The sequence below is a fragment of the Hypanus sabinus genome, chromosome 13 (assembly GCF_030144855.1).
Source record: "Hypanus sabinus isolate sHypSab1 chromosome 13, sHypSab1.hap1, whole genome shotgun sequence".
Classification (NCBI taxonomy): domain Eukaryota; kingdom Metazoa; phylum Chordata; class Chondrichthyes; order Myliobatiformes; family Dasyatidae; genus Hypanus; species Hypanus sabinus.
In genome coordinates this window covers 46,474,551-46,501,610 of record NC_082718.1, presented here as the reverse complement: position 1 = coordinate 46,501,610, position 27,060 = coordinate 46,474,551, and the positions used below count along the sequence as shown (strand labels likewise).

Below are 27,060 nucleotides of genomic sequence, written 5' to 3'. Positions count from 1 at the left end.
CCAGGGAGAGATGGAATTTTCAGCTAAACTGAATGCGTGTGGGATTCAAAGACAATGGCTTCAGTCAGACCAACATTTTGTCAGTGGAAACTCCAGTACTGCATTTATACAAAGAACAGGCAAGTCGTAGGCTGTGAAGTAGGCAGCATGAGATAATGAAAGTCATGTAAGGTAGAGATGGATGTCATCAGAAAACACATACAATAGTGTGTCTTCACAGGATGCCATCATCAATGGACAACATCTTATTTTCTCTCCACAAAAAAAAACACTACATTGTGCAAAGTAACATCCATCATTTTCTGGGAGGGGTGGGGGCGGAGAAGGAGTTGATATCATGTGATTGGAGAGATAAACACCAAGAGAGCATGAACCTGCAGAAAACCGTGTTTATCCATTAAACAGCCTTGCTTTTTTAAAATAAAAATTCGCACCACAGCTGACAAGCAACTAGAATGACGTTAACAGAACAGCCGAACAGTCATTCGGAATATTTGAAATCAAACCATAGAAATAAAAGATAGATCACTTTGAGATGAGGTAAAATACTTGGTACAGTAACCTGCAACGCATAGAAAATATTTTAAACATAAAGCCGATCAGTCTATTAAGCCTCAAAAAAAATCTAACCAGCTTAACCTCGGCGTCCAATGCTGGATATGGTGCTTTGTGGCTCGCAGCTTTTCAAGTGTGCATTCAAGAACTGTCTAAATATGATGAGGATTCTTACCTCTGCCATCTTTAAGGCGGCCAGTTCTAAAACGCTGCATGTAATGTTTTCTCATCTCGAATCCTTCAAGCAATGACTTGAAATCTAGACGTCTTTGCTTCTCTCTCCCCTTCCTTTTTATTCCAAACCGATGAAAATGTATACTGTACTGAAAAAATAACCGTTTTATCCAACCTTCTTTGCTCATCGTTAAAAAAAATCCTATCTACCGCAATTTTTCAAAAGGACCTAAAATGCTAAAATTATGCGTATTTGAATGACAAGCAATCGAATTTAGCTGTAAGGTAAAAAAAAACAGATGTGAGGCGAAAAAATAGATAACCTGTCCATACGGCCTTACCTGACAGCCACCCTGACGGAGCAGTCATCCGCCATTGTACCGACTCGGTTCAGGGAGCAAGCCTCTTAAAAAAAAACCTGGAGCAAGGGAACGAGAGCCACTCAACGCGCTGCCTTTCTCCCTGCGGATGGGAGACTCTGCCGGGAGCCCATCCGATGAGGATCCGGGCAAGACTGAGGCTGGACGGAGCCAAACGACGTCCTTCTCATTCCCCCCGACTGGGACGCGAGAGAGATGGAGGTGAAGGAGTGGTCGCCGTGACCCAAACGGCCCAGTCGGCGCCGTTTAAAAAAGCTCCTCCCACCCCCTCCCCACGATAGCGCCGCCGCCGCCGCCGTTTCAGCCTGGCCGTCGATCCGCAATGCGCCGCCGGAGCGGAGCCGAGCCGCACGGCGAGACGCGGCACCTCCCCCGCCACTCGCTATTGGCTGACCGGGCCGCGGCCCGACCCCTGTATCACAGGGCAATGGCGACCACCCTCCGGCTGTGGAGCAAGGTTTTAAAAAGGAAACCCGCCCCCCCCCCCCCCCCCCGAATGGTAAACCAGTCAAGTGAAAAAAAGTAAACAACCCCGCCTCACCCAACCTGAAGCAAAAAGGGCAAACTTTGCCTTGATGGATAGCAAGTTGTCCAATCAGAGACGTTGCTGTACCGTGACGTCCGCCACGGTTTAATAAAGCACCTGGCAGGTGGTGGCGGCGCGGCTGTCTGGAGTCCTTGACGTGATCTGCCGCGAACCTGACAGGTGCCATCACATGGGTAGGACAGCAGTCATGCAAGGAGGCACCTCTGCTTTCAGCTCGTACACGGGAGCGTGCCTGTCCGGAAAGCGCTTACTGACCCGGTGGGTTTCATTGGGTCTGCTCGCTTAAGAGTTATAAATAAATAAATAAAACCGAACATATTGTCATATGCACAAGTACATTTAGTATATAGGTGCAATTAAAAACTTGTTTGCAGCATTAAACAACAATATTTTCGTTGTTAAAACATTTTTTATTAAAACACGATTAAACCAAAAAGTCCATTTTAGGTTAAAAAGTAATTAAAGTAAATTTAGCAATTAGGGTCTTGCCGATCAACTGAATAGTTGAATGCAAGCAGCTATCCTTGAGCCTGGTGATGGTATGAATCTCCTGCTATGGCAGCGGCGAGGAGATGGGGATCGTTGATGAGATGTTGCCTTCTTGAAGCAGCGCCACCTGTACCAATGATAGAGAAGGGTGTACCGTGCCGTGCTGAACTAAATCCCGATTCTCTGTAGTTTCTTATGTTTCTGCGCATTCAGATTTACGTATCACAAGACATAGGAGCAGGATTAGGCCATCTGGCCCACCGAGTTTGCCCGCCAATCAATCATGACTGCTTTTTTTTTCTCTCTCCTCCTTCTCAACCCCAGTTCTCGCTTTCTCCCCGTAACCTTTGATGCCATGTCCAATCAAGAACCTATCAATCTCTGCCTTAAATACACCCAGTGACCTGACCTCCACAGTTGCATGAGGCAACAAATTCCACAAATTCTCCACCCTTTGGCTAAAGAAATTTCTCTGCATCTATTTTGAAAGGGCACCCCTCTATTCTGAGGCTGTCCCCTTATCCTAGACTCTCCCACCATGGGAAACATCCTTTCCACTTCTACTCTGTCTAGGCCTTTCAACATTCAAAAGATTTCAATGAGATCCCCCCCCCCCTCATCCTTCTGAATTCCAGCGAGTACAGACCCAGAGCCATCAAACATTCCTCGAATAACCCTTTCATTCCTGGGATCATCCTTGTGAACCTTCTCTGGACCCCCTCCACTGCCAGCAGATATTTTCTAAAATGCGGGGCCCAAAAGTGTTCACAACATTCAAGGTGAGGCTTCACCAGTGCCTTACAAAGCCTCAGCATCACATCCTTGCTCTTGTATTCTAGAACTCTTGAGATGAATGCTAATGTGGCATTTGTCTTCCTCACCACTGACCCAATCTACAAGTTAACCTTCAGGACGTTCTGCACAAGGACTCCCAAGTCCCTTTGCATCTCAGATTTTTAGATTTTCTCCCCATATAGAAAATAGTCTGCACATTTATTTCTACTACCAAAGTGCATGACCATGCATTTTCCAGCATTGTATTTGCCACTTTCTTGCCCATTCTCTTAATCTATCTAAGTCCTTACACATCCTACCCATTTCCTCAACACTACCTGCCCCTCCACTAATCTTCATATCATCTGCAAACTTGGCAACAAAGCCATCTATTTCTAAATCATTTACATACAGCAGAAAACAAAGTGGTCCCAACACCAACCCCTGCAGAACACTACTAGTCACTGGCAGCCAACCAGAAAAGGATCCTTTTATTTCCACTTGCTGCCTCCTACCAATCGGCCAATGCTCTAACCATGCCAGTAACTTTCCTGTAATACCATGGGGTCTTAACTTGGTAAGCAGCCTCACGTGTGGCACTTTGTCAAAGGCCTTCTGGAAGTTCAAATACAAAACATCCACTACATTCCCTTTATTTATCTTACTTGTAATCTCCTCAAATTACAACAGGTTTGTCAGGCAGGATTCTCCCTGAAGGAAACCATGCTGACTTTGTCCTATCATATCCTGTGTCACCAAGTACTCCATCACCTCATCCTAACACTTGACTCTAACATCTTCCCAACCACTGAAGTCAGGCTAACTGGTCCATCATTTCCTTTCTGCTGCCTTCCTCCTTTTTTACAGGGTGGAGTGACATTTGCAATTTTCCAATCCTCTAGCACCATGCCCGAGTCCAATAATTTCTGAAAAATCATTCCTAATGCCACCACAATCTCTAACGCTACCTCTTTCAGAACCCTAGGGTGCAGTTCCTCTGGTCCGGGTGACTTATGTACCTTTAGGTCTTTCAGCATTTTGAGCACCTTCTCTCTTGTAATAGTAACTGCACCCACTTCTTCTCCTTCACACAACATCTGGTACACTACTAGTGTCTTCCACAGTGAAGACAAATGCAAAGTACTCATTTATTTCATCAGCTATCTCCTTGTCCCGTTATTATTTCTCCTGCCTCATTTTCTAGCGGTCCTATATCCACCCTTCTCTTTTATTTTTAACATACTTGAAAAAGCTGTCACGATCCACTTTGATATTATTTGCTAGCTTGCTTTCATATTTCATCTTTTCCCTTCTAATGATTTTTAGTTGCTCTCTGTAGGTTTGTAAAAACTTCCCAATCCTCTATCTTCCCATTAATTTTTACTAATTCATTCATTAATTCATTCTTTGTTGCATGCCCTTTCTTTTGCTTTTACAATGGCCTTGATTTCCCTTGTCAGCCATGGTTGTACTATTTTACCATTTGAGTATTTCATTTTTGGAATACATAGGTCTTGCACCTTTCTCATTTTCCCCAGAAACACATGCTGCTCTGCTGACATCCCTGCCAACAGTCCCTTCCAATTTACCTCAGCCAACTCCTCTCTCATACCACTGTAATTTCCCTTACACTGAAATGCTGCTACATCAGACTTTACTTTCTCCCTATCAAATTTTAAATTGAACTCAGTCATATTGTGCTCACTGGTTCTTAATAGTTCTTTTACCTTACGCTCCCTAATCATCTCCGGTTCATTACAGTACAGTTGATCCCCTAGAAGGATCAACAACAAATGCTCTAAAACCATCTCTTAAACATTCAACAAACTCACTCTCTTGAGATACCTGATTTTCCCAATTGACCTACATATTAAAATCTCTCATGACTACCATAAAATTGTCCTTTTGACACGCCTTTTCTGTTTCCTGTTGTAATCTGTGGTCCACCTCCCAGCCACAGTTGGGGGGACTGTACATAATTGCTATCAAAGTCCTTTTGCCCTTGCAGTTTCTTAACTCAACCCACAAGGATTCAACATCTTCCATTCCTATGTCACATCTTTCTACTGATTTGATGCCATTCTTTAACAGTAGAGCCATATCAAACCCTCTGCCTACCTTCCTATCCCTCTGATACAACTTTTAACCTCGGACATTCAGCTCCCAATTACAACCATCCTTCAGCCACGATACCAGATCTTGATGCAATTAGTTAAAAAAAAATTAAGCTGTATTGTTTAAAGAATTCTAAGTGTTCAATGACATACTGTATCTCCTTAACCTGCTGAGAAAGATGAGCGCTCTTTCCTCATGTTTATCTATGTGCTCCACCCATGACTGGTCATCTCGTATGTTAACATCCAGGAATTTGAAGCTGTTTATTCTTTCCATTGCTGATCTGCCAGTGTAGACTGGTGCATGATTGCCCTCCTTCCCCACTTTTGCTGATGTAGAGCGAGATCATTTCTGTTGCATCACACAACTGGATATCCCATCTCTCTCCTATCCACTTGCTCATTGTCATTTATAATTCTAGTACCAGTGACAAATTTGAAGTTGGCTTTGGAACAGTGCTTAGCCATACAGTCACGCATGTGTATATAGAGAATATAGCTAAACTTCCAGTCTACATGCACTTGATAATCAGAGAAAAGGAAATATTTTCAAAATAAACAATGGATGACAGAAATGAGGTTCATGACATGATGGGGAGGAGAAAGTGTGGTACAATCACAGATTGATTTAAAAAGAGCTGTGATAAATGGTAGTTGTAACCTCCCCCCCCCCCCCCCCCCCACCGAATTGGAGGAAGACAAACAATGGTGTTCCTCAATAGTCAGTATTAACAACCCTGTGAAATCACTTGGACTTTAGATATAGAGTAAAATTTGACAATGATGCAAATAGGCAACATATAGATGAGCACAGTAACAATTGAGGAGGCAAATGCCATTTACTATAGAGTTTCATGAGATTTTGGCATTAATGCTTATGGGTCAGATAGCCAGTTAGCATGCTGTATCTTTATAAATAAAAAATAAAGTTTCCTAGGTCTTATGGTCCTAGGTATATAAAGCTGAGGTTCTTGATTAGTAAAGGCATCAAAAATTATGGGGAGAAGGCCGATAAAAGGCATCATAAATCTGCTATGATGGAATGGCAGAGCAGACAATGGGCCAAATGGTCTAATTCTGCTCCTCTGTCTTATGGTGCTAGGGAGAGGCAATGTGGACTTAATAGCAGAGTTAAAACAAATGTCAGCATTAGATCTGAGAATTAAAGGTGTAGATAATTGAAAGTGGAAAGACACATTTAAATAGTAATTAGCAATATAACATCTTAATTTTGAGGACAAATGCAAGGACCTTATGGTTAGGCTTAATTATATTATTCTGACACTGGTCACGACTTTTTAGGAAGAAAATGAATATCCTTGAGAGGAAGCATAGAATATTTACCAATTTAGATTCAAGAATCAGACATTTTAATTACAATGTTAGCCAGAGAATCCAGAATCTGACAGAACATTAGGTAACATGTCCTGCAACTGTTCTGATTACATAATCAAAGGCAGGGCAAAACAAATTTAGGATTTCAGGCAGGAAGGACAGGAGGAAACATAATACTGCAAAGCAAATGCGGCAACATGCACTTTATGCATAAGATGATGTAAGCAAGGTTAATGGAATATTCAACAACCATCTACATTAGCTTCAATGACCAAAATCTGCTCAAAGTATGTTTTAAAGACCATTTTAAAAAGATAGGGAATACATTTTCAACTCCCCTCTTATTCAAATTGTATTATCTACTTTAAATTATGTACACAATAAAATATTGGTAAAAATCACATTCCCTTCACTTTTCTGGTTTGCCAACAATAGGCTTAATAACCTCTCTGCTTTAGGGCAGCAGATATTCTCCAAGTTACATCCTACAGCAAGTGAAAACTGAAATAAGTACCTAAGATTATAGATAGCAAGAATTGTTGTGTCACTGCAAAATGCACACAGCTCTGCCAGTATCGCAATGCTTGAATGTTTCAAGGGCCTTTGGTGAAGCCATTTTTGTTGTACACTATTTTTAAAAAAATGATATTTTCCTGTTTCTGATCTACCAGGCGTCTGTGTGCACATTAGTACTGCACAAGGCACAGAGAACAATAATCAATCTCAGTTATTGGGCTTCTGATCCTTAACTGAGTGTGCTGCCTGTAAAACTGCCATCTTTGATATTAGTCCTCATGAATATCTGCATTAGGAATTGCATTCATCAAATTTCATGTTCATCTGGTGACCAGTTTATTATTTACATTTCAAAGCCCTTTGTCATCATGTTTAAGACATTTCACACAAATAAGCCACGTTTCAATAAGTATTATGAGGGTTATTTCAAAAGTACGTCACCAACTATGGATATCTTGAATCAGAAATAGCAGTGCATAAATTCAAGTCTTTGTTGCCTTTTCACTTCATAGAACTTAATATGCCTTTTTAAAGTAATAAATACAGAAATGAAAGTTCCTGATGATTCAGAAACTTTTAATGTGTTTAACAATATAAGTATTTTCCAAATTACAATACACACGGTGCATTTACATACAGATTAAATAGTCATTTAAATGCAAAACAGAATTTCACATTCATTGAGGTAATTTTTAAATTCATTTCAGAAAATGCAACTTACTCCTTGCAGTGTTTGGACTGCTCAAATTACGTTCTATGTCAAGCCAAGATCTCTTCAGATTAGTTAATACAAACAGTACTTTAAATGTAACATAATTTGGCCTTGCATATGTATTACTTTGGTTGGTAACAGATGTGACAATAAATATGCACTTTGATACTGTATTCATGTGTGGTTATCCATTTCTCCTCTCAGTTCCAACACTTAAGAAATATTGGTAAATATAGGATGGCAGAAGCAAAATACAGAGAACACATTTGATTACAAATGTATATCACATCATTTATTTTCATTTAAGATTGACCACACCTGCCAACAGATTTGCCTTGATCAAATGTGGTAACATTTCTGGTCTTTTTGATAGCAATGGAAAAATGTGTATTTGGGGTATTTAAGCAAATTTTCCACTTTGCTGGTCACTGTACCAGAATTACCAACTTAACAAAATAATGACCTGCAAATCATGCAATTTATTGTTAATATTTCAAAGTTTCAATATAAAATGTTATTCATTTTAGTTACAAATCTTTTAAAACACAAAATGAAATTGCTGTGTTCATTCCCATGCACATGCTATTTTTCCATCACATCCTGGTCCAGCCATATGAATAAAGTTGGAGCTACTATACATTGCATTTTCACAGAAATGCATGATATTGCTTAAAGTTTACATACATCATGCAAAACACAGTTTAGAACACAAAACTGAGGGTATGAGGTTCAGTAGTATGGACTGGTTAGAAGAGTGTGATAATTAAACAAACAATATTTAATGGCATGCAAGTACATGCAGATCACCAACTTTTCATGAAAGACAAGTTTCAAGAATACAAACAGTACATTTTTAAATTTACACAGAACAGCAAGGAATGATAATAGACCCTTGCATTTTAAGACGATAGATTAAAAAAGCTGACTTCAAACTCAACAACTTAGTTGAATCTAAAAGCTAATGGGGAGCACACTCAAGAGTACTGACAGCCATTTAGTTTTCAAGTTCAAATACATGCTTCAGTTGTGGTTTGAATTCTAATATTCCCCATTGCAAAGTTTCCATAGATTCTATGTTTATTTCATGTAGAGAGTGAAGTGTGCCGAATACAGGACCAGCTCTGCATCAAAGAAGTACACCCCCAGATGGCCAAACAACAGTTACAAAATCCACAGACTTAACCTTCCTGGCTGGAAAGGAACAAATTTAAAAATCTGATGCTTTATAATTTAAAATAGTAATGTATATAAAACTAGGCATCTCAGTAGTACAGATGTAAAGAACACCAAGTACATTGAGCAAACATTTTCCTGGAGACAAGCCTCTGCATGAATCAGTTCTGATAACTGCATAAACACGTTTGAGAAGAATAAAGTAAACCCAGAAATAAAGATTGAAAACACTGTGGCGAGCCAACAGCTAATGTTTCAGACAATGACGTTCTACCTGCTATGATGAAAATCATAAATCTTAAGCATTAATTCTTTCTCTCACTACAGATGCTGCCCATCCTGCAGAGCATTTCCTGCACTTTGTTTTTAAGATTTCATGCATCTGCTGTTATTTTGCTTTCAAAGCTTGCCTGGGTTTTTCTTTGAAGCCATTGGAAAAATAAATGTAATTAATGGAACCAATAACTCTTTAGTTGAAGCAAAATGTGCACATTGTGTTAATGCACACTATAATAATTAAAGGGGCAAAACAGGTTACTGACATCTTAAAGCCAGTTGCTTTAGGCAGATGGCACCCATCAAGCACAGTTGGCAGCTCGTCAAGAAGGAAAGCTCTGATCTCAAACCTCCACTGCCTTGTGGCTTTCTATACCTACTCATAGGGAAGGCTTCGTGAGTAAACTCCCGAGGAAAAATCCAGAGCTGGAGTCCTTAAGGCAGTTCTACTTCAAGTTCAATGCTGATTGGCAACTCAGGCAATGCTGCTGGTGCCAAACTGTAATGGTCTCTGCCATTCCTTTGGATTCATCAGCTCCATGAAGAGGGTGAGACAGCTTGCTTTTCATGTCTTAATAGGCAGTCATCGATCCCAGGGGATCGTGTGGGTTTGCGCTTCTGGTGGATTGCGTCCTCACCAGGGCACAAGCCTGGGCTTCATATCTTACTGCACTGACTTGCCTAACATGTAGACAGCTAGGACCCAATATCTATGGCTGATCTCAACCAACAGAGGGCCTCAGTAATTAAATAGAAAACCATCTTACCTTAAAAAAAGAGCACAATTTTAGATGCTTTGTACTATGGAATGTGGGTAAACAAATTCATACCTAACAAAAATGCAGAAGCCGTGCTGAATATACTGCTTGAGCAGCAACAAATAGGGACATAATAGTTTAAAAAGCATGGCTGGCATGCTAAATCTTATACGAGAGATTCAATCATACTGCACTATAATAAAATCATTTTGATATACAAACTCATTTCTTTCCTCAGAACAATGGATCCTGACAAGCAGGACAAAATACTGTTTGTGCTTATTGTAAATAAACTTCTTGGGCAGAGTGGTTAAAAAAGATAATGGTGTGGTAAAAGCAATTAAAATCTATCCTGGTCACTTGTACCACATGATAGCTGATACCAAGTGAACAGAAAAGGCAGCTCGTTAGATCTTGGAGCATAGAACTGTATTTACAGAATGTGAACCAATTATCCAGAATATGTAAATTCTAGCTTCCTCAAGATTTTTTTTCAAATGTGTGCAGTCAAATTCATGAAAAGTTGTTATTTCAATAATGTAAACTTTCCAAAGGTTTACCTACCAGTATTCTAATCGAGTGATGAGGCTGTACATCCAAAAGTTAAAACTTGTTTTACTGAAAGGAATTAATGATTCTAAATTTATTGGAAAATCTCATTTTAATTTTGTTTGCATGATGTTTTTCTTTTGCAGTTCTTATTATTCACCATCCATTGTCTGTTATCATTCTTCTGATCCCGTAGTTCTGAGCACAGAGTCTTCTCCCAAAATCTTGCACAGTTCATTCAATCTCTGTTGCATCTGAGGGACTCCAGCCAGTTGAGACTCAAGTCTTTGCTTTTCTTCAGCTAATGAGAGTCGGGTGGCAGTATCCAGTTGTTCAAATCGCCAGCCACCCTCCCCATCAAACTGTAACAGGTGTGTGTGGTATTTCCTGCAAAATTAATTAAGCCAATCTTATATGATCTCCTTCCATTTTGCAAACACAACTGCTGATGTTGTTCATACAACTGCAACATAATAATGTCCCTATTCCAAACTTCAATGTCCTGACTGATGAAGACCAGCATACTACATGCCTTCTTCACCACTTTATCTACTTGCAACAAAGTAGTGGATACCTCAGGGGCCAATAGTCATTGCCTCTAAAGGAAAAGCTTGATAACCTGTCTCAATTGGATTGCACAGTACTGACAGATACAATTGAAAACTATTTGCAATTCCTCAGCCTATCTCCTTAACAGATCAAGATCTCTTTGTAATTAATGGTAACCAGCTTCACTATCAACATGACCCCCTACTTCAGTACTATTACACAAATAACGAGCAGAGGTCCCACAATGACCTCTGCAGCACCACATTAGTCACAGGCCTTCAATGAGGGAATCTACCTTCAATTGTTACCCTCTGTTTCTTATCATCCAGTCAACTCTGAATCCACCTCACCTGTTCCTTCTAAATCCCATGCAGCCTAACCTTCCAGATCAGCCTTTCATACAGAACCTTGTCAAAAGCTTTACTAAAGTTGACATAGACAACTTCCATTACCCTACCTTCATCTATCCCCTTAGATACCACTTTGAAGAACTCCAAATGATTCATCAGATCTCCATTGAATAAATTCATGGTGATTATTCATGATCAAGCCTCAAATATCCAAGTGATGGTAATCTTATCCTCAGGATTCTCTCCTGTAATTTCCTTACAAATGACCAGCCTGCAGTCCTCTGACCACATGTACACAAAGCTGGAAGAACTCAGCAGGCCAGGCAGCTTCCGTGAGAAAAGAGTAGCCAACGTTTCAGGCCAAGACCCTTCATCAGGAATGGGGAGGGGGGGGTATTGGCTTTGGCCCTCTCTTCCCCCCCATTCCTGATGATGGGTCTTGGCCCGAAACATTGGGTACTCTTTTCTCACGGATGCTGCCTGGCCTGCTGAGTTCTTCCAGCGTTGTGTACGTATTCTTTGATCCACAGCATCTGCAGTTGTATTTTTGTGTTTTGAGTCCTCTGACCAGCCTGCAGTCTTCTGACTTGTTCTTGCTACCCTTCTTAACCAATGGAACATTAGTCACTCTCTAGTCTTCTGGAACTCTGCCAGTGTATAATGATAAGACAATAAGGACTTCTGTGATTTTTATTTTTAAATTGGCCTCCCATAAGGTCCAGGTTACATTTGGTCAGGCCCTAAGCATTTGCACATCTAATGCACTTCAAGTCTCTGATTACCTCCTTCCTTGCAATTGGCCTAAGTTCCAAGGCCCCAGTACTTCTTACCTTCATTTAATTGGTATCCATGATATTCTCCTTAGTAAACACGAAGGAAAAGTGGACATTAGAAATCTGTGGAATCTCCCATGGCTCCATATACAAATAACCCTGATGGACTGAGTCTCCACCTTGCAATCCTTTCTACCCTCCTGATTTCCCTCCTTTCGCCTGCTCTTAAAATTTTATATTAATTGAGGGATTTATTTGTCTCCAGCTGTCTGAAAGTGATGTATGCTTTCTTCTTTTTCCCAAACAGAACCTTGATATCTCTCGTCAGCCGGAGTTCACTGAACTTGGTATGTCTACCCTTTACCCTAGCGGGAACCTGCTGCTCCAAACCCTTGATGTGACCCTTCTAAACTCTACCTCAGTACTGACTGTTCCCTTGGCTTTAAAAAGTCACATGGATGACCCCAGCTAGATCCTAACACGCTCAAAGTGACCTCTGCTCCAGTTCAGGATTTTATCCTATGGACCTGTTCTACATTTTTCCATAACTATTTCAAACTTAACAGAATTATGGTCACTGGACCCAAAGTGCTCCAACTACCACTTCGGTGGCTTGGCCCACCTCGTTCCCCAAGGAGGTCCAGAGCACTTTCCAGAGTAGGTTCCGATACATATTGCATGAGGAAACTCTCTTCAATACACTTCAAAAATTCTGCCTCATCCAGCTCCTTTGCACTCTAGGTGGCTCAATCAATACTGGGAAGATTGAAAACTCCTACTAACATTAACCACCTATACTCACAACACAGTGCAATTTCTTGACATGTCTGCTCAAGCTCCTACTGACTACTGGGGTGTCTACAAAATAGCCCTATCAAAGTATCAATCCATTTTGATTTCTAAGTTCTACCCAAGTGGCCTTGTTAGATTATTCCACAGGAATAACCTCTCAAAGCACTACTGTTATGCTTTCTCTTATCTGTGGAACATTTTAAAATATTGTAAGGAATGTTGAATAGTAGACAGATAACTAGAGTATAAAAATCAGACAGAAGAGAATCATTTTAAAACATTGCAAATAACTATCATCTATAATCTAGTCCAGTCTGTGGAACAGAGAGCAGGATGTTGCATCAGTGGCAATACTAATTAAAATACGTATTTTTAAATATACAAGTCAATTTTAAGGATACACTTCAAAAGAAAACAACTATGATACAATAGCAGAGCAGAGTTAATGGGGTAAATGATCTAATTCTGCTCCTATGCTACAGTTCAAAAGCATGTTGAACATTACATTTACAGTATTCACTTTTAGTAATTTAGATCTTAAATGATTCAACTGCATCAAATGAATGACGGCACAAAGCTGCATTTTTGTATTAATTTTTAATACATTAATACTGTATGTAGCATCAAAATTTGAAAAGTGCTAAGAATAAATTATGATTCTTCTTATTATACTTAACAATTTTAAGAAACATTTATCCATGCCTTAAACTGAAATAACATATCAAGATGATTTCAATTCCTTTCTTGTTTAGTGCACTATAAGAGAGGAGAATCTAGAACTTAGCTAAGGCATTTTGCAATAATAGTTTCTAACTTGGATGAAGCAGAATAGCAAGCATACATTTCTCATTAGAAATTTATAAGGAAGTACTCACCAGAGAGATGGCCTATGCGTAATTGACAGCAATGAGATCCCAGAATTTTTTGCAGTCTGAAATATCTTTCCTTCGACATCAATGCTCACAGCACTTGTGCATTCATCTAACAATGCATATTTTGGTCTAAATGGAATTAAATAAACTTAGTAAACCACAAAATCAATATATTATTAACTATTTTGTAACAACTTAACCAGATCTTATTTTAAATTAGACCAAATTTTGTAAAATACTTACGATATTCAGAATTAAAAGACATAATTTTCATTAAAGTCAAAGTGCATCAAGGAAAGGAAGAATGGGATGTTAAGTTATAATAAATCCTTTGTAACATGTAAAATGAGAAGCTTTTAAATTGGCAGTACAGCGATATGAAATAATGTTTCATTTGGTTTGGAGGTAATCCCATTACCTATATTAGCTTAACTTCGCTTAATGGGAATATTTCTATTCAATTGCTTAGATGGAATGTACAACTAAACTGAAAATGGTATTTATTCCCACACTTCCTCCCTTCCAACATCCTTCACTAAACCCAGTGGCTTTCTATCGTAATTTCATTTGGGAATTTGTCATTTTTAAAAAATCTCATAACTTTATTACTTTTCTCCCCCTTGTCTTCTCTTTTTGTCATAGTTCATTTACTCTATTCAGTTGAGCTAAAATCTGGTCAGTAAAGGTCCAACAACTAATAACATTCAAGTTGTAATTATATATAATACTAAAGGCTACAGAGATCAATGGGTATTGGAGGAAACCAGAAAAGAGATATTGAATTTGTATGATTAGCCGTGATTATATTGAATGGTGGTGCTGGCTCAAAGGGCCAGATTGCCTGCTTCAATTTGCTATGGTTCCACAAAATAACATTATAGAAATACCACGCTGCCTTGAAAATGCTGAAAATTGAACTGCAAGTAGGCTATTTAATTTGGAAATGGATGATTAACGTATTAAATAACATATCCATTGGAGATAGAGATGAGACTCCTCCAGTTCTCTCCTTCCAACAAAGTAGTGGATCCATTAAACAGAGGCCAATTAAGGGTATATTTGCATTGTCATTTATTGTCTATATAAATGTGCATAAGACTTTTGCACAGTATTGTATGATGGAATACTTGGTTTCCCATTTCTGCACAGTATAAAAAACATCAATATTCAACTGGTTAGTCAATCTAATGAAGCTGAACTAAAACAAGGAATTACTAACATGTGTCTTTCAAGCATTACATCTGTTTAACTGTATAGCCGGGACTGACAGCAAGTAGGGCACCAAGCTAACACAGCTAGAAGTGGGGCTTTGGAAGAGAGGCTCCAGACATCCTGTCTTTGGGGTGGACTGGTAATGAAGAGGATCCTAGCCATTTTGTACCTCAAATTAAGCTGAAGTTAGCAGAGCACTGGCCCTTTGCCCTCTGGGCAAGGACTTGCAGCAAGAAGAATGTCAGCATCTTGACAGAAGAATCGTGCTTGCAATGACACAGACCAAGACCTCTCACTGTTCTTTTGGCCTGCATTAAAAATATAACAACTGCCTCCCTTTTATTTGGCAGGGATCTCCACATTAGACAAATAATGAATGATGCAATTTGGGACAGTTATTGGTGAAAATGTTGTTTGAGTGCTTTTTTAAAAATGCACACTTTAAGTAGCTAGTATGAGCTGGGTGAAAAATGCCTACTGAGAAAACTGACTGGACCAACTTGCCAAATAATACTATCATTTAATTTCTGATAATATATTTTAGACAGTTAGATGGCACCAAATATTTTCTTAGAATCTGCTCCTAGACAATATTTGCACTGACAGGACTTCCACTGGCTTTAAACTTACTCCAGGAAGGGCTCTCTCCATAATGCTGAGAACTTTCGCAAACAGGTCCTATAGCAATTCCACTGTTTTTTTTAAAGTAGGAAGCATTGACAATATTACACTGACTACTTAAAGACGTATTCAAATTTTTAATTCAACAAGCTACCAATGAACTGTCTACTTAACAGAAAAATAACAGACTACTACAGCCAAACACCAATTGACCAAACAAAAAAAATGAGCAAATAGATTGCACAAGCTTCCAGACAGATTATGATTCACACCTATTTTGATGGGGTTTTACAATCTATCCATTTCTCACCTTCTGAAGTGGTGCATCTAAAGAAGAATAATTGTCCCCAACAATGAGAATACTTTTCCTTTCACCTCTCCACACAGAGATCTTTATTGAGACAGCATGTTGAAAATTAGCAAATAATACCACAACCAGCTAATGGAATCTCAGAATCATTCAGCCTGGAAACGTTCTGCAGTTCATGCCCATGTTGGGTCTGTGTAACAGCCAACTGTTCAATGCTATTTACCCAGCTCTTTTCCCATGTACCTGCAATTATTTCTCCTTGAATGTTCTGCACAGTTCCATCTTAAAACTGACAGGTCAATTAACTGCTATAATCTTTCATTGAATGAATTCCAGAATATGACTATTTACTTCATAAATAAATAAGTTTTGTTCATGTCATGGCTATCAAAGCTTGCAGCACGATTTGGAACAGCTGGAAAAACAGCCTGAAAATGGCAAATGTCAATAAATGAAGACAAGTATGAGGTGTACAAGTGTGAGGTACTGTACTAAGTGCAATTATGAAGAAAGCACGGCAGCGTCTCGACTTCAATAGGAGTTTGCAAAGACTCGGTGTGACATCTAAAAGTTTGACAAACTTCTACAGATGTGTGGTGGAGAGTAGATTGACTGACTGCATCACAGCCTGGAAACACCAATGCCCTTGAATGGAAAATCCTACAAAAAGTAGTGGACACAGCGCAGTCCATTCATAGGTAAAGGAATCCCCATCATTGAGCACATCTACAGAAAGCATTGTCACTGGAAAGCAGCATCCATCATCAGTGACCCTCACCATCTAGGTCATGCTCTCTTCTCACTGCTGTCATCAGGAAGGTGGTACAGGAGCACCAGGTTCAGGAACAACTATTACTCCTCAACTATCAGGCTCTTGAACCAAAGGGAATAAATGCAATCAACTTTGCTTGTCCTACCATTGACATGTTCTCACAACCGACAGACTCACTTTCAAGGACTCCATGTCATGTTTTTGATATTTGTTATTATTTCTTCCTTTTCGTATTTGCACAGTTTTCTGTCTTCTGCACAGTGGATGAATGCCTAAGTTGGTGCGGTCTTTCATCGATTCTATTATGGCTGTTATTCTACTATGGATTTATTGAGTACACTCGCAAGAATAAATCAGCTTCAAACTTTGAATCAGGGCAAGATGTAAACAGTGAATGGAAGGCACTGAACAAAGATATCTGGGAATACAGATCCATAATTCCTGAATGCAATGTTACAAATAAACAGAGTTATACTTATGGATTTTGGCACTTTGGAGTACAGGAGTTGGGATGTCTAGTTGAAGTTGTACACAGCATTAGTGAAGCTGGATTTAGAGCATTGTGTGCAGTTTTGGTCACCTACCTATAGGACAGATACCAGTAAGCTTGAAAGAGTACAAAAAAAATCACAAGGATGGTACCAGAACTTGAGTTCTAGGTAAAGTTTGAATAGGTTAGGACCTGGAGTGTAGGGAAATGAAGAGTGATCTTATACATAATATTATGAGGGCTGTAGGAAGGGTAAATATAGTACATGTAGGCTTTTTCCTCTGAAGTTGAACAAGACTAGAACTGAAGGTCATGAATTTAGGGACAAAGGTGAGGGGAAGCATTTTCATTCAGAGATTGAAGGGTGATATGAGTGTAGAGCAAGCTGCCAGCAGAAGTGGTGGATGCAAGTTTAATTACAATATTTAAGGGAAGTTTGGATAGGTATAAGGAGAGGGTATGGAGGGGTTTGGTTTAGTCTCCATGTGGATAGATGGAATGGGGGGGGGGGGGAGGGTAAATAAGACAGGTCAGCATTGATGAGATATGCCAAGGGTCCTGTTTCTGTGCTGTAGTGCTCTTTCACACAAAGTCAACCTTGGTCTTTTACCAATTACTTTTAAGGGAACCGTTTACCTTGCTCCACCCTGTCAAGATCCCTCAAGATCTTGAACATCTCTATCTAATCAACAGCAAACCCTGTTTTTTCTAAGAAAGTCACTTTAACTTTGACAGCCTATCCACTTTACTGAAGTCCCTGTATATTGCCAGGTGTTGGTGTGTGGCCAAGTGGTTAAGGCTTTGGGCTAGCGACCTGAAGGTCATTATTTCAAGCCTCAGCTGAGGCAGCGTGTGTCCTTGAGCAAGGCATTTAACCACACACTGCTCCTGCACGTTTATAGCCCAGTGGCGGCGGTTGGTGCAGTATGAACAAGACAAGCTTAGTATATTTTTGCCATAATCTCTCAAGCTTCACAAATTTCCTATGGTGTGGAACTAGGGACAGACTATATTACCAGTGATAACCATGTGTCATGAATAACCAGAAAACAATTTGGCATACTTATTATTTAAGTAAGCAACCACTTTCCTTGAATTAATCTGGCAATAACCTTACAGCCCACTCACTTGTGATAAAACATACGTGCCATCCCCATTCTTTGTTTCTCACCACCAGACAAGACATCCTTCCAGTCAGTAAAGGCATCCCATCCTGCAGCAAAAGGAAATAAAGTAATATAATGAGCACTGTAGATGTAGCAAAATTTGGTAAAATTAAACAGTATTAGTATTTTTCATATTTTTATTATCATATTAAACTTGCTCAAACATTGGACGTATTGGTCAGGAATAACATTAACCATCTTCCCATTAACATATGCTCACTCCAGATTAATATTTTAAATTAATATCAGTGGGGGTGGGGAGGGGAAGCTTGTCATAAATAAATATGCAGGTTAAAATTAATTTATAAAAATAGCATAAGATGAAAATTCACATGTAGTTGGTAGATATAAAAATCATTTTAATTGTATTTTTTACTTTCCCCTTCCTTGGAGATCTCAAGGTGTCAAGTTTTGATGTTAAATGCAAAACCAATGATTATGTGATAGAAATCCCAGAAGGGTTAGTTCTTGCAAGTTCCACTCTATATAATTGACCTGGGTAACTTCAACTCACAACCCTGGTACCATGCAGAATACAAAAGGATAAATGTACAACTTTCATTTTAACCTCTTGCTATGTACATTTCCAATCCAGTAAGAGCAGGCATATTCCCTTTCACGTGGCATATACAGTATATTAGGCTCTGAATTTCTAATGGAAAGAAAACAAAAATGCTGTCAATTGTACTAGAGCAACATTTCCAGTGGTACTGCCTTTCCAAATGTGCATAAATCCCAATCCTCAGTATCTTCTCCAGTAGGTCCCCAATCACTGGTGGGACATTCTTTGGTCTATAATTGCACTGATCATCCCCATTTTCTTCCATGAATAAAGTGACAGAAGTTGTAAAATGTTCTACCGTAAATTCTGATGTATAAGCTGAGAATTTGGCCCTAAATTTTGGTCCTAAAATTAGGGGGTCAGCTTATACAGAGGGTGCCAACTTCGGAAAAATGAATACATGGACATCAAGCCACCTGGGATGACTGCAATGTCCATATTTCCAGCTTTCAGTGCTGCTTTTCTCTTACCTGACAAGCGCGCTTTGAACATGTCCCAGACAAGTAGCAACTTTTCTTTCCTGAAACCTTCAGGATGTCGATGCCACACTTCTTTAACCCACTTCAAGCAACCTGCTTCATCCATCCAGCCATGTTCTTGAACGTAAACAACACCCCTAGGGACTTTTTCTTTCTTTGGGAATGTTTTCCTTTTAAAAATCACCATCGGTGGTAGTTTGGTCCCATCAGCCATACACGTTAACATGACAGTAAAATGTTGCTTCTCATGTCCAGTTGTTTTGACAAGGACTGTTTTCTCCCCCTTCTGATTGACAGTGCGGTTGCCAGCAAAATCAAAGAACATTGGTGCCTCGTCCATGTTACCATCAGTGAGAGTGGGTGAGAATGTGCCTATCGATGCTTGATTACAAACGATTGGAAGGCCGTAACCTTATTCTCAAGATTACTCGGCAACTCCTGAGCAATCCTTGTTTTTTGTCTCAACACAAGATCACGTCTACTCATAAATCGGGTGCACCAACTTCGTGTAGCTTTGAGATTTTCGCTGACCTCACGGTGTTTCTCAGCCCATTTCAACACTTGAACTCGAATCATTTCTCTGGTAACAACGTATCCAGACGATCGCTGGTGATTCACCCAACTCTGACAATTTTTCTTCCAGTTCTGGCCATTGGCATGTTTTCCTGTGGTTTGCACATTTCGTCTTTGGCACTTCCCTCAGCGTGTCCTCCACTCTTGCACTTGTTTCTCGTTTACACTAAACTTAACAGCTGCAGAATTATTCGTTCCTTCAGCAAAATCAACAAACTTCAGCTTGAAGCCAGCATCATACTGTATTAGCTTTAATCTTTTGTAAGTGGTGGTCGCAAACTCAATACTGAGTACATGTACTGAGTCAAAACTCAATACTGAGTCCTGCCACCCTGTGTTATGTTTTAACAAGATTACGATGGGCGCTAAATGGTTTCATGGGGGTTACATTTCAGAGGATTCTTTAACATTGGGAACCTAATCCAAGATTTCCATCCCTGATTTATTTATTAAGATTTCACCTATAATGCTCTTCAAAGTGAAGGCCTGTTTTCTTAGCAGGTACTGGTTCACAAAATTTCCAGGTTCCAGATTGGACAAAGCTGAGTACCGGAATGTGAGATCTTGTGATCTTTTCTGGTTAAATCAAAAACCTCTACAAAAGGGGTCAGTTTATACAAAGGCAGCATGATAAAGTTACTATTTTTAACCTTGAAAATGGGGGAGGGTGTCATCTTATACTCGGGGTCGGCATGTATATCAGAAATTACGGTATTTTGGATAGGATTCTAATGTAGATCCCCTTTCACCTGATTCTGTGCTTGGGAGTATTGCTAGCCAACTAAACACCCCTTTTCAATCATTTACATGGGCATAATGCTTAAAAGCAAAGGATAAGTGTACCACTGATCCTCAGGTTGACTGAATTCTCATGTTGGAGGAATTGATGAAAACAAAAGCAACTGCATATAGATGCTTGTCCCCTCACCCCAAGTTAAACAATTGGAAATCCAAGTGAGTGAAAAATGATAACCATTTTTGAGTCTTGTGCTTTCAGTAAAAAATCTAACCAGGCGGTATTTTCCACCACCCAAGGGGCACAATGGATGACATTCTCTGTGCAGTGCTTCCTTTGGAGAATTGTGGGGAATAAAGATCACACTATTCTGGGAAAGCTCTGTATATAGAATTCTCAGGATAAAATTATCTTTCCAGCAAAGCATCAGATTGGGACATCTACAAGATGAGGCAAGAACTTGTCTATGAGTGTACTGCACCAAATCCCCTCTCCAATACCCCAATATTCAATCCACACCTCTTCAACAATCCCACTATTATAGAACACTCATGCGTGACCTATCTATTTGCTTCACCACAACCTGTAATGACTGTATTGAACTATCATTCTGAACTTGGCTGGGGTATAACTGAAGCTGCCAGCTGGGCTCCAAAGACTTGCGTGTTCTTTAGTGAGCACGAAATTCCAGATGGTTTTCTCCATTGACAACTGTACCAATCTTGTACCATCAATCTCTGTTGCCAACTATCATCCCTACTCACACCACAAAATATTGTGCCCAGAATCCATGCCCTTTTGTCCTCCTTTTCCATAAACTCATCCATTCGATTTCCTGCATCGCCACAGCACCATTACGTCACAAAACATAACCTTTTGAAACTAACTTTGGTAAACTATTCCTCTACTTTCACCTCAGCCCAATTGCAGACTTAAGCAGAATTAAATATTCCCTCATATTCCAAATCTCTCCCCTATCGTCCACCTGAGTGGTAATTTGCTCTTACATTACCACCAAATAAAGTAAAAACAGGTAAGTTAGCTGCATTGGCTTCTCTTTCCCCTCTTGTACTGTTACCCCTGGAGTTCCACAATTTTCTGTTTTCTCAGCTGCAATTACTGTATTTGCCAGTAATGATGTCATGATTTCTGAAATGCTTCTTTGGATCATGCCACTCCATCATACCTATCACCCTATTCAGCCAGCTTAAAACATTAGGTAAGCAGACTGCAGCTATTATTTGAGTCCATCACAAACTTAACTGCTCAATTATCCCAGAAAATTGAGTTGATTTGCAGACATGATCCTTTCTACAAAGGAAAGCCATATTTTTGCCCACATATCAGTTCTATCACAAACTGTCAACTGCCCAATCTGTAACAGAACACAGCTCCATCTCTGTCATAGCTCAACTGTAAACAGAACTCTCATCCGCATATCTGTTTGCTACATCTAAACTTCAAGCAATCTCTGCTGAGCCCCTCAACCTGCCTAAAACAGCACTCATTCAAGACACCACTTCCCATACTTGGTCCAAGTCTAATTTACTCCTTAAACTTAAGCCTACAATATCAGAGCAAAATTTCATAAGGCCAGAAGACATAGGAGCAGAATCAACTATTTGGCCCCTCAAGTCTGCTCCGCCATACCATCATGGCTGATTTATTACCCCTCTCAATGCTATTCTCCTGCCTTCCATCTGTAACCCCTGATGCCTTTACTAATCAAGAATCTATCAAACTTCTGCTTCAAATATATCCAATGACTTAGCTTTAACAGCTATCTGTGGAAATAAATTCCAAATATTCATCACCCTCTGGCTAAAGAAATTCCTCCTCATTTGTCTGAAGTGGACTTCCTTATTCTGAGACTGTGCCCTCTGGTCTAAGATTTCCCCCACTATCCACTTGCCTTTCAAAATTTGATAGGTTTCAATGAGATCATCCCTCATTCTTTTAAACTCTAGTGAGTGCAGATCCAGAGCCATCAAATGCTCCCCATACATTAACCATTTCATTCCTGGAAACCTCTTCTGGACTCTCTCCTATGTCAATACATTCTTTCTTCGATAAGAAACCCAATATAGCTCACAAGATTCCAAGGCTGGTCTGACCAATACCTTATGCCCAGCACTAATGGATATTGAGACCTAGCTGTCTAAATAAAGCCAAGGCAACAAGGAGAGCAAGCCTTTGCCCATGTAGCAAGCTCCCCTCTCCACACATCTGATGAACCCAAAGGAATGGCAAAGACTGATACAGTTTGGCCACAGCAGCGTAAAAGGCATTGCCAGTCAGGGATGAATTCAACGCAGGATGCCCTAAGGATTCCAACTCTAAATTTCTCCTCTTCGGGTTTACTCTCGAAGCCTTTCTCCTAATTAGGTACAACCATAAAGCAGTGTTGGTTTGAGATCAGAGTTTTCCTTCTGGATGAGTTGCCAACAAGCCTCATCTGCCTGAAGAGAATAGTTTTAAGGCACCTTTGCCCTATCTCCTCAGCACCACATCCTTATTTTGTATTCTAGTCCTCTCAAAAAGAATGCAAACATTGCACTTGACTTCACTAATTCAACCTTTAGGCAAGTTACCCTTTAATTACTCTGCGTCAGGATTCCCAAGTCCCTTTGCACCTTCGATTTCTGAATTTTCTCCATTTAGGAAATGGTCTACTTTATTCCAACTACCAAAGTGCATGACCATACACTACATTCCATCTGCTCCAGCTCTGGCAACCTCAATATTAACATAGTTGTTCTTATCCATTCCTACCTTTGCCACTTACATAATAAAACATCACATACCACATTCCTGAAAAACGCCTGCTCCTGCGTGTCCATCAACACCTCCAGCCCTAAAAGCCTATTGAATTTGTGATCTTACAATTTTGGCCTATAACACATTACTTTTTTTTTTACTCACTTCACTACTTTTCTGTCTTCTTTTCAGCTGTGGAAGTTGAAAGCTTTGTAATTCTTTCCCTAAAATTTTACGCTTTTTTTTCTCCTTTAAGATGATGCTAAAACTCAATTCTTTGATAAACTTTTTCGTCACCTTTTCTGGTTTCTTCCCCTGTAACTGTGTCATATTTTGTTTAATACTCTTCATACACTTTGCGATGCATCATTCCGAGAAACACAATGTGAAGTTATTGGCATTGTTTTAAAAGTATTGAGCTGAAATGCACACAGTTATGAAATGTCATATAATTCACGAAATGTAGATCCATGTAACGTGATTCTATTAATTACAGGAATGTTTCATTTTATAGCTTCAGAATTACTTAAGATAAAATTTTTTGCACAAGGTAAAAATTCACTACCACCCAGCTAGACGTTCAGTTTTATTGGCTGGTTATAGTTAACTTAATATAAACACATGGTGAATTACAAATTATCATATCATAAAAAAACTGTAGAGATAAATAACTTTTTATCTTTTTATCCAAGTGTAAATTTGGAAATAAACTGAAATGATGCATTTTAACAAATATTTCACAGAATTCTCTCTATTCAAGCATGTATTTTTGGAATCAAGCTCATACCTCTCTCTCTCTGTACTATGTGATTCAAGTGAACAATATCGAGAATATGCTCCAGATCAAGATCTGTATATCCTTTCTCATGCATGTCTTCCACAGAATCCGGATAGATAACCTGATCTCTTAGGGTTCCAACAGACATGTAAGGCCTGTGAACCCAGATAGAAATACATTGTTAACTTCATTTGTGTTAGAAAAATGTGGACAAACATGCAAAAAAAATGAAAGACGTATCATCTGTACAGAAAACTACTTCCAAAAAATTGGGGAACAAGATTAGAAAGGAAGTATCCAAGTTACAATGGTATACAATGCAGTTCAGTCCATTTTAAACCACAGTTCAGATCTTCTAAGAACAATTCATGGAGATAATGCCCCTGAAAATGGTACCACTGTATTTTGAGAGACACTTCCAATCTTCCCTTAACAACTGGAGAATATGGTCAAATATTGCAGAGAATGGAAATACACCTGGCTTGACTGCTGAGTTCCTTCATCATTTTCTGTGTATTTCAGCATCTATAGAATCTCTTGTGTTTATGGTAATATTTCAGTCAGCCTAATTTTTCTCACTATATTGTACAGCTGGAAAAACTTTCGGCAGAATAGTGAAGATACAATTAACTCCGAACAAAAGTATAAGCCCCTGAGTCTGTGCAATTTTAAAAAATATGAATATATCATTTGTTCTCAAACTTGTGAAACTTATCATTTAAGAGCTAGTGGTAACTAAAATTGCACAACCTTTTCAAGAAGTGCTCCATTGGCTCACCAGTAGTTCAAGTGTGAATCAAGAAAACCAGTTTCCTTTTAATTAACACATTAGCTGTTGGCTGAAATGAATAGTGTGATTCTGTACAAGTTATAAGTACAATCTGATTTTCAATAATGAATAGCACTCTATCTTATCTTCCATTATACAATTTAATTAAAAGAAAATTTTAAATTAAGTTATAAAATAATTCTGAAATGTGGAAATGATACAAGAACAAATAGGAGGGGGGGACGTCACGTGATGACGTAGGATCGAGACGTAGAAATCCAGCACTACCGGAAAAAAACAGTAAAATAATGTTTAAGTGAAGAAAAGTTAGTAAATACTTCTTAAAAATTACTTATAAACTACTCAGGATTGTCTTAAGATATGTCTCCTAAACAGAAACAGAAGAAAACTACTACTTTGAAGACAACACAAGTTGGAAAAGAATCAAGGCCGGCAGCCATGAAAGAGCCTCGGGCTCAAGTGCATTTTACCTCCGGCGAAACAGAACAGGAAACTGCAGCAACATCAACCGTTTCCAAAAAAAAAGAGCAACAGGAATTGCGCATGTGTGAAGGAAGGGGCATGCGCAAAACACGAGCAACCCAAACTACAAATCCCAGCTATGATCAGAACTGAAAGTGAAAGTGAATACGAGGTGGAATCAGATTCTTTGGATAAATCAGACGAAGATGAAGAGACAAAGCAGAGCAACAGGAAGAGGTTGGAGGTGATATTGGAGACATAAAAAAATCTTCAGTGCAAATAATGCATGAATTAAAAGCAGTAAAAGTAATAAAAAAATATTAAAAATATGAAGATTATGTTTGATAAAATGATGAAAAGACAGGACAAAATGGACAAGAAAATTAAAAACTTGGAAGAAATAATGGGAGACACCATTGATAGAGTGAATAAAATGGAAGATAATATTTCTGCCTGGACATCAGAAAGAAAATGGTTGTTCGAAAAAGTGGATGCACTTGAAAATTTTAGCAGACGAAATAATATTAAGATTGTTGGACTTAAAGAAGGTATAGAGGGAGAGGATCCAATAAATTTTTTTCAAAAATGGATTCCGGAAATTTTAGAAATGGAAGAAGGAACCCAGTTAACTGAAATTGTAAGGGCTCACAGAGCCTTAAGATCAAGACCTCAAGTTGATCAAAACCCACGATCAATCTTGATAAAATGCTTAAGATATCAAGATAAAGAAAAGATCCTGAACACGGCTGCCCAACGTGCCAGAAAGAGAAACGGTTTTCTATCATTGATGATAGAAGGGAAAACAGTTCTTTTCTATCCTGATATAAGTTATGACCTTTTGAAGAGAAAGAAGGAATTTAATCCAGCGAAAAAAGTTTTATGGGAAAAGGGTTATAAATTTATATTGCTCCACCCGGCAACCCTGATCATTTTTTTGGATGACGGAAAAAGAAGATCTTTTATTGATTATCAGGATGCGGAAGAATTTGCACAAGAACTCCCAAATATTCGCTAACCACAGCCAAAGATTTAAATGCGAAACGGATTAAAGATGAAGACAGGGACAGTGAATGGAGTTGATGGATGTTTAAGGACAGAAGAATATTTAAATATATTCTTAATTATATGATACAGGGGGAGAAAGATAAAAATTTGAGAAATACTAATCAAGAGTAGTGATATTATTTTTTCTTCTCTTATATATACTTTTTTATGTTACGGGGGAGCTGGGGGAACAGCGGATCGATTGCTACGGGACTCACGTGTGTAATCATGGCCATTGCCATGACCCGTACAATGGAGAGGGGTAATGTTGTGTTTTTTTTTATTCACAACATTAGTAGGGGGGTATTTTGTTATTTTTTTCTTTATAATCTACTTTTCTTAATCTTTCTTTCTTTGCCTGGACAATCGGGGGGGGGGGGGGGGGGGCGGCAGACACATAGCAACACGGAGAATTTTAAAAAGATTCCCCAAGGTACTACGAAAGTTGAAAAGTTAGGTATTACTATAGACTGGAGTAACCCTGTTAAAAATAATGACTAATTTACTGAATTTTTTAAGTTTTTATGTTAATGGGCTTAATTGACTGGTGAAAAGAAAAAGAATTTTAACATACATTAGGAAAATGAAAATAGATATAGCTTTTAGCTGCATTCCATTTG

General features: G+C 39.0%; 2 protein-coding genes across 5 annotated transcripts in view; both read right to left on the bottom strand.

Moving 5' to 3' along the window:
• Nucleotides 1–1,470, bottom strand: part of kif21a (kinesin family member 21A) — a 131,154-nt gene extending 129,684 nt beyond the window's left edge. For 2 of the 3 annotated variants that reach the window (XM_059987556.1, XM_059987557.1), the window contains exon 1: nucleotides 1,071–1,470. In XM_059987556.1, the coding sequence (XP_059843539.1) occupies nucleotides 1,071–1,105 (35 nt within the window). In that variant the 5' untranslated portion in view covers nucleotides 1,106–1,470. Of the gene's footprint in view, nucleotides 1–730; nucleotides 834–1,070 lie in introns of those variants that run through there. The other variant, XM_059987558.1, reaches the window with a different exon arrangement.
• A 5,476-nt stretch (nucleotides 1,471–6,946) lies between these two features.
• Nucleotides 6,947–27,060, bottom strand: part of LOC132403831 (ATP-binding cassette sub-family D member 2-like) — a 43,009-nt gene continuing 22,895 nt past the window's right edge. Inside the window, exons 7-10 of one of the 2 annotated variants that reach the window (XM_059987554.1) lie at nucleotides 24,154–24,299; nucleotides 18,222–18,306; nucleotides 13,692–13,817; nucleotides 6,947–10,739 (exon numbers count right to left, since the gene is read on the bottom strand). In XM_059987554.1, coding sequence (XP_059843537.1) covers nucleotides 10,529–10,739; nucleotides 13,692–13,817; nucleotides 18,222–18,306; nucleotides 24,154–24,299 — 568 coding nt within the window. In that variant the 3' untranslated portion in view covers nucleotides 6,947–10,528. The remainder of the gene's footprint in view (nucleotides 10,740–13,691; nucleotides 13,818–18,221; nucleotides 18,307–24,153; nucleotides 24,300–27,060) is intronic. The other variant, XM_059987555.1, reaches the window with a different exon arrangement.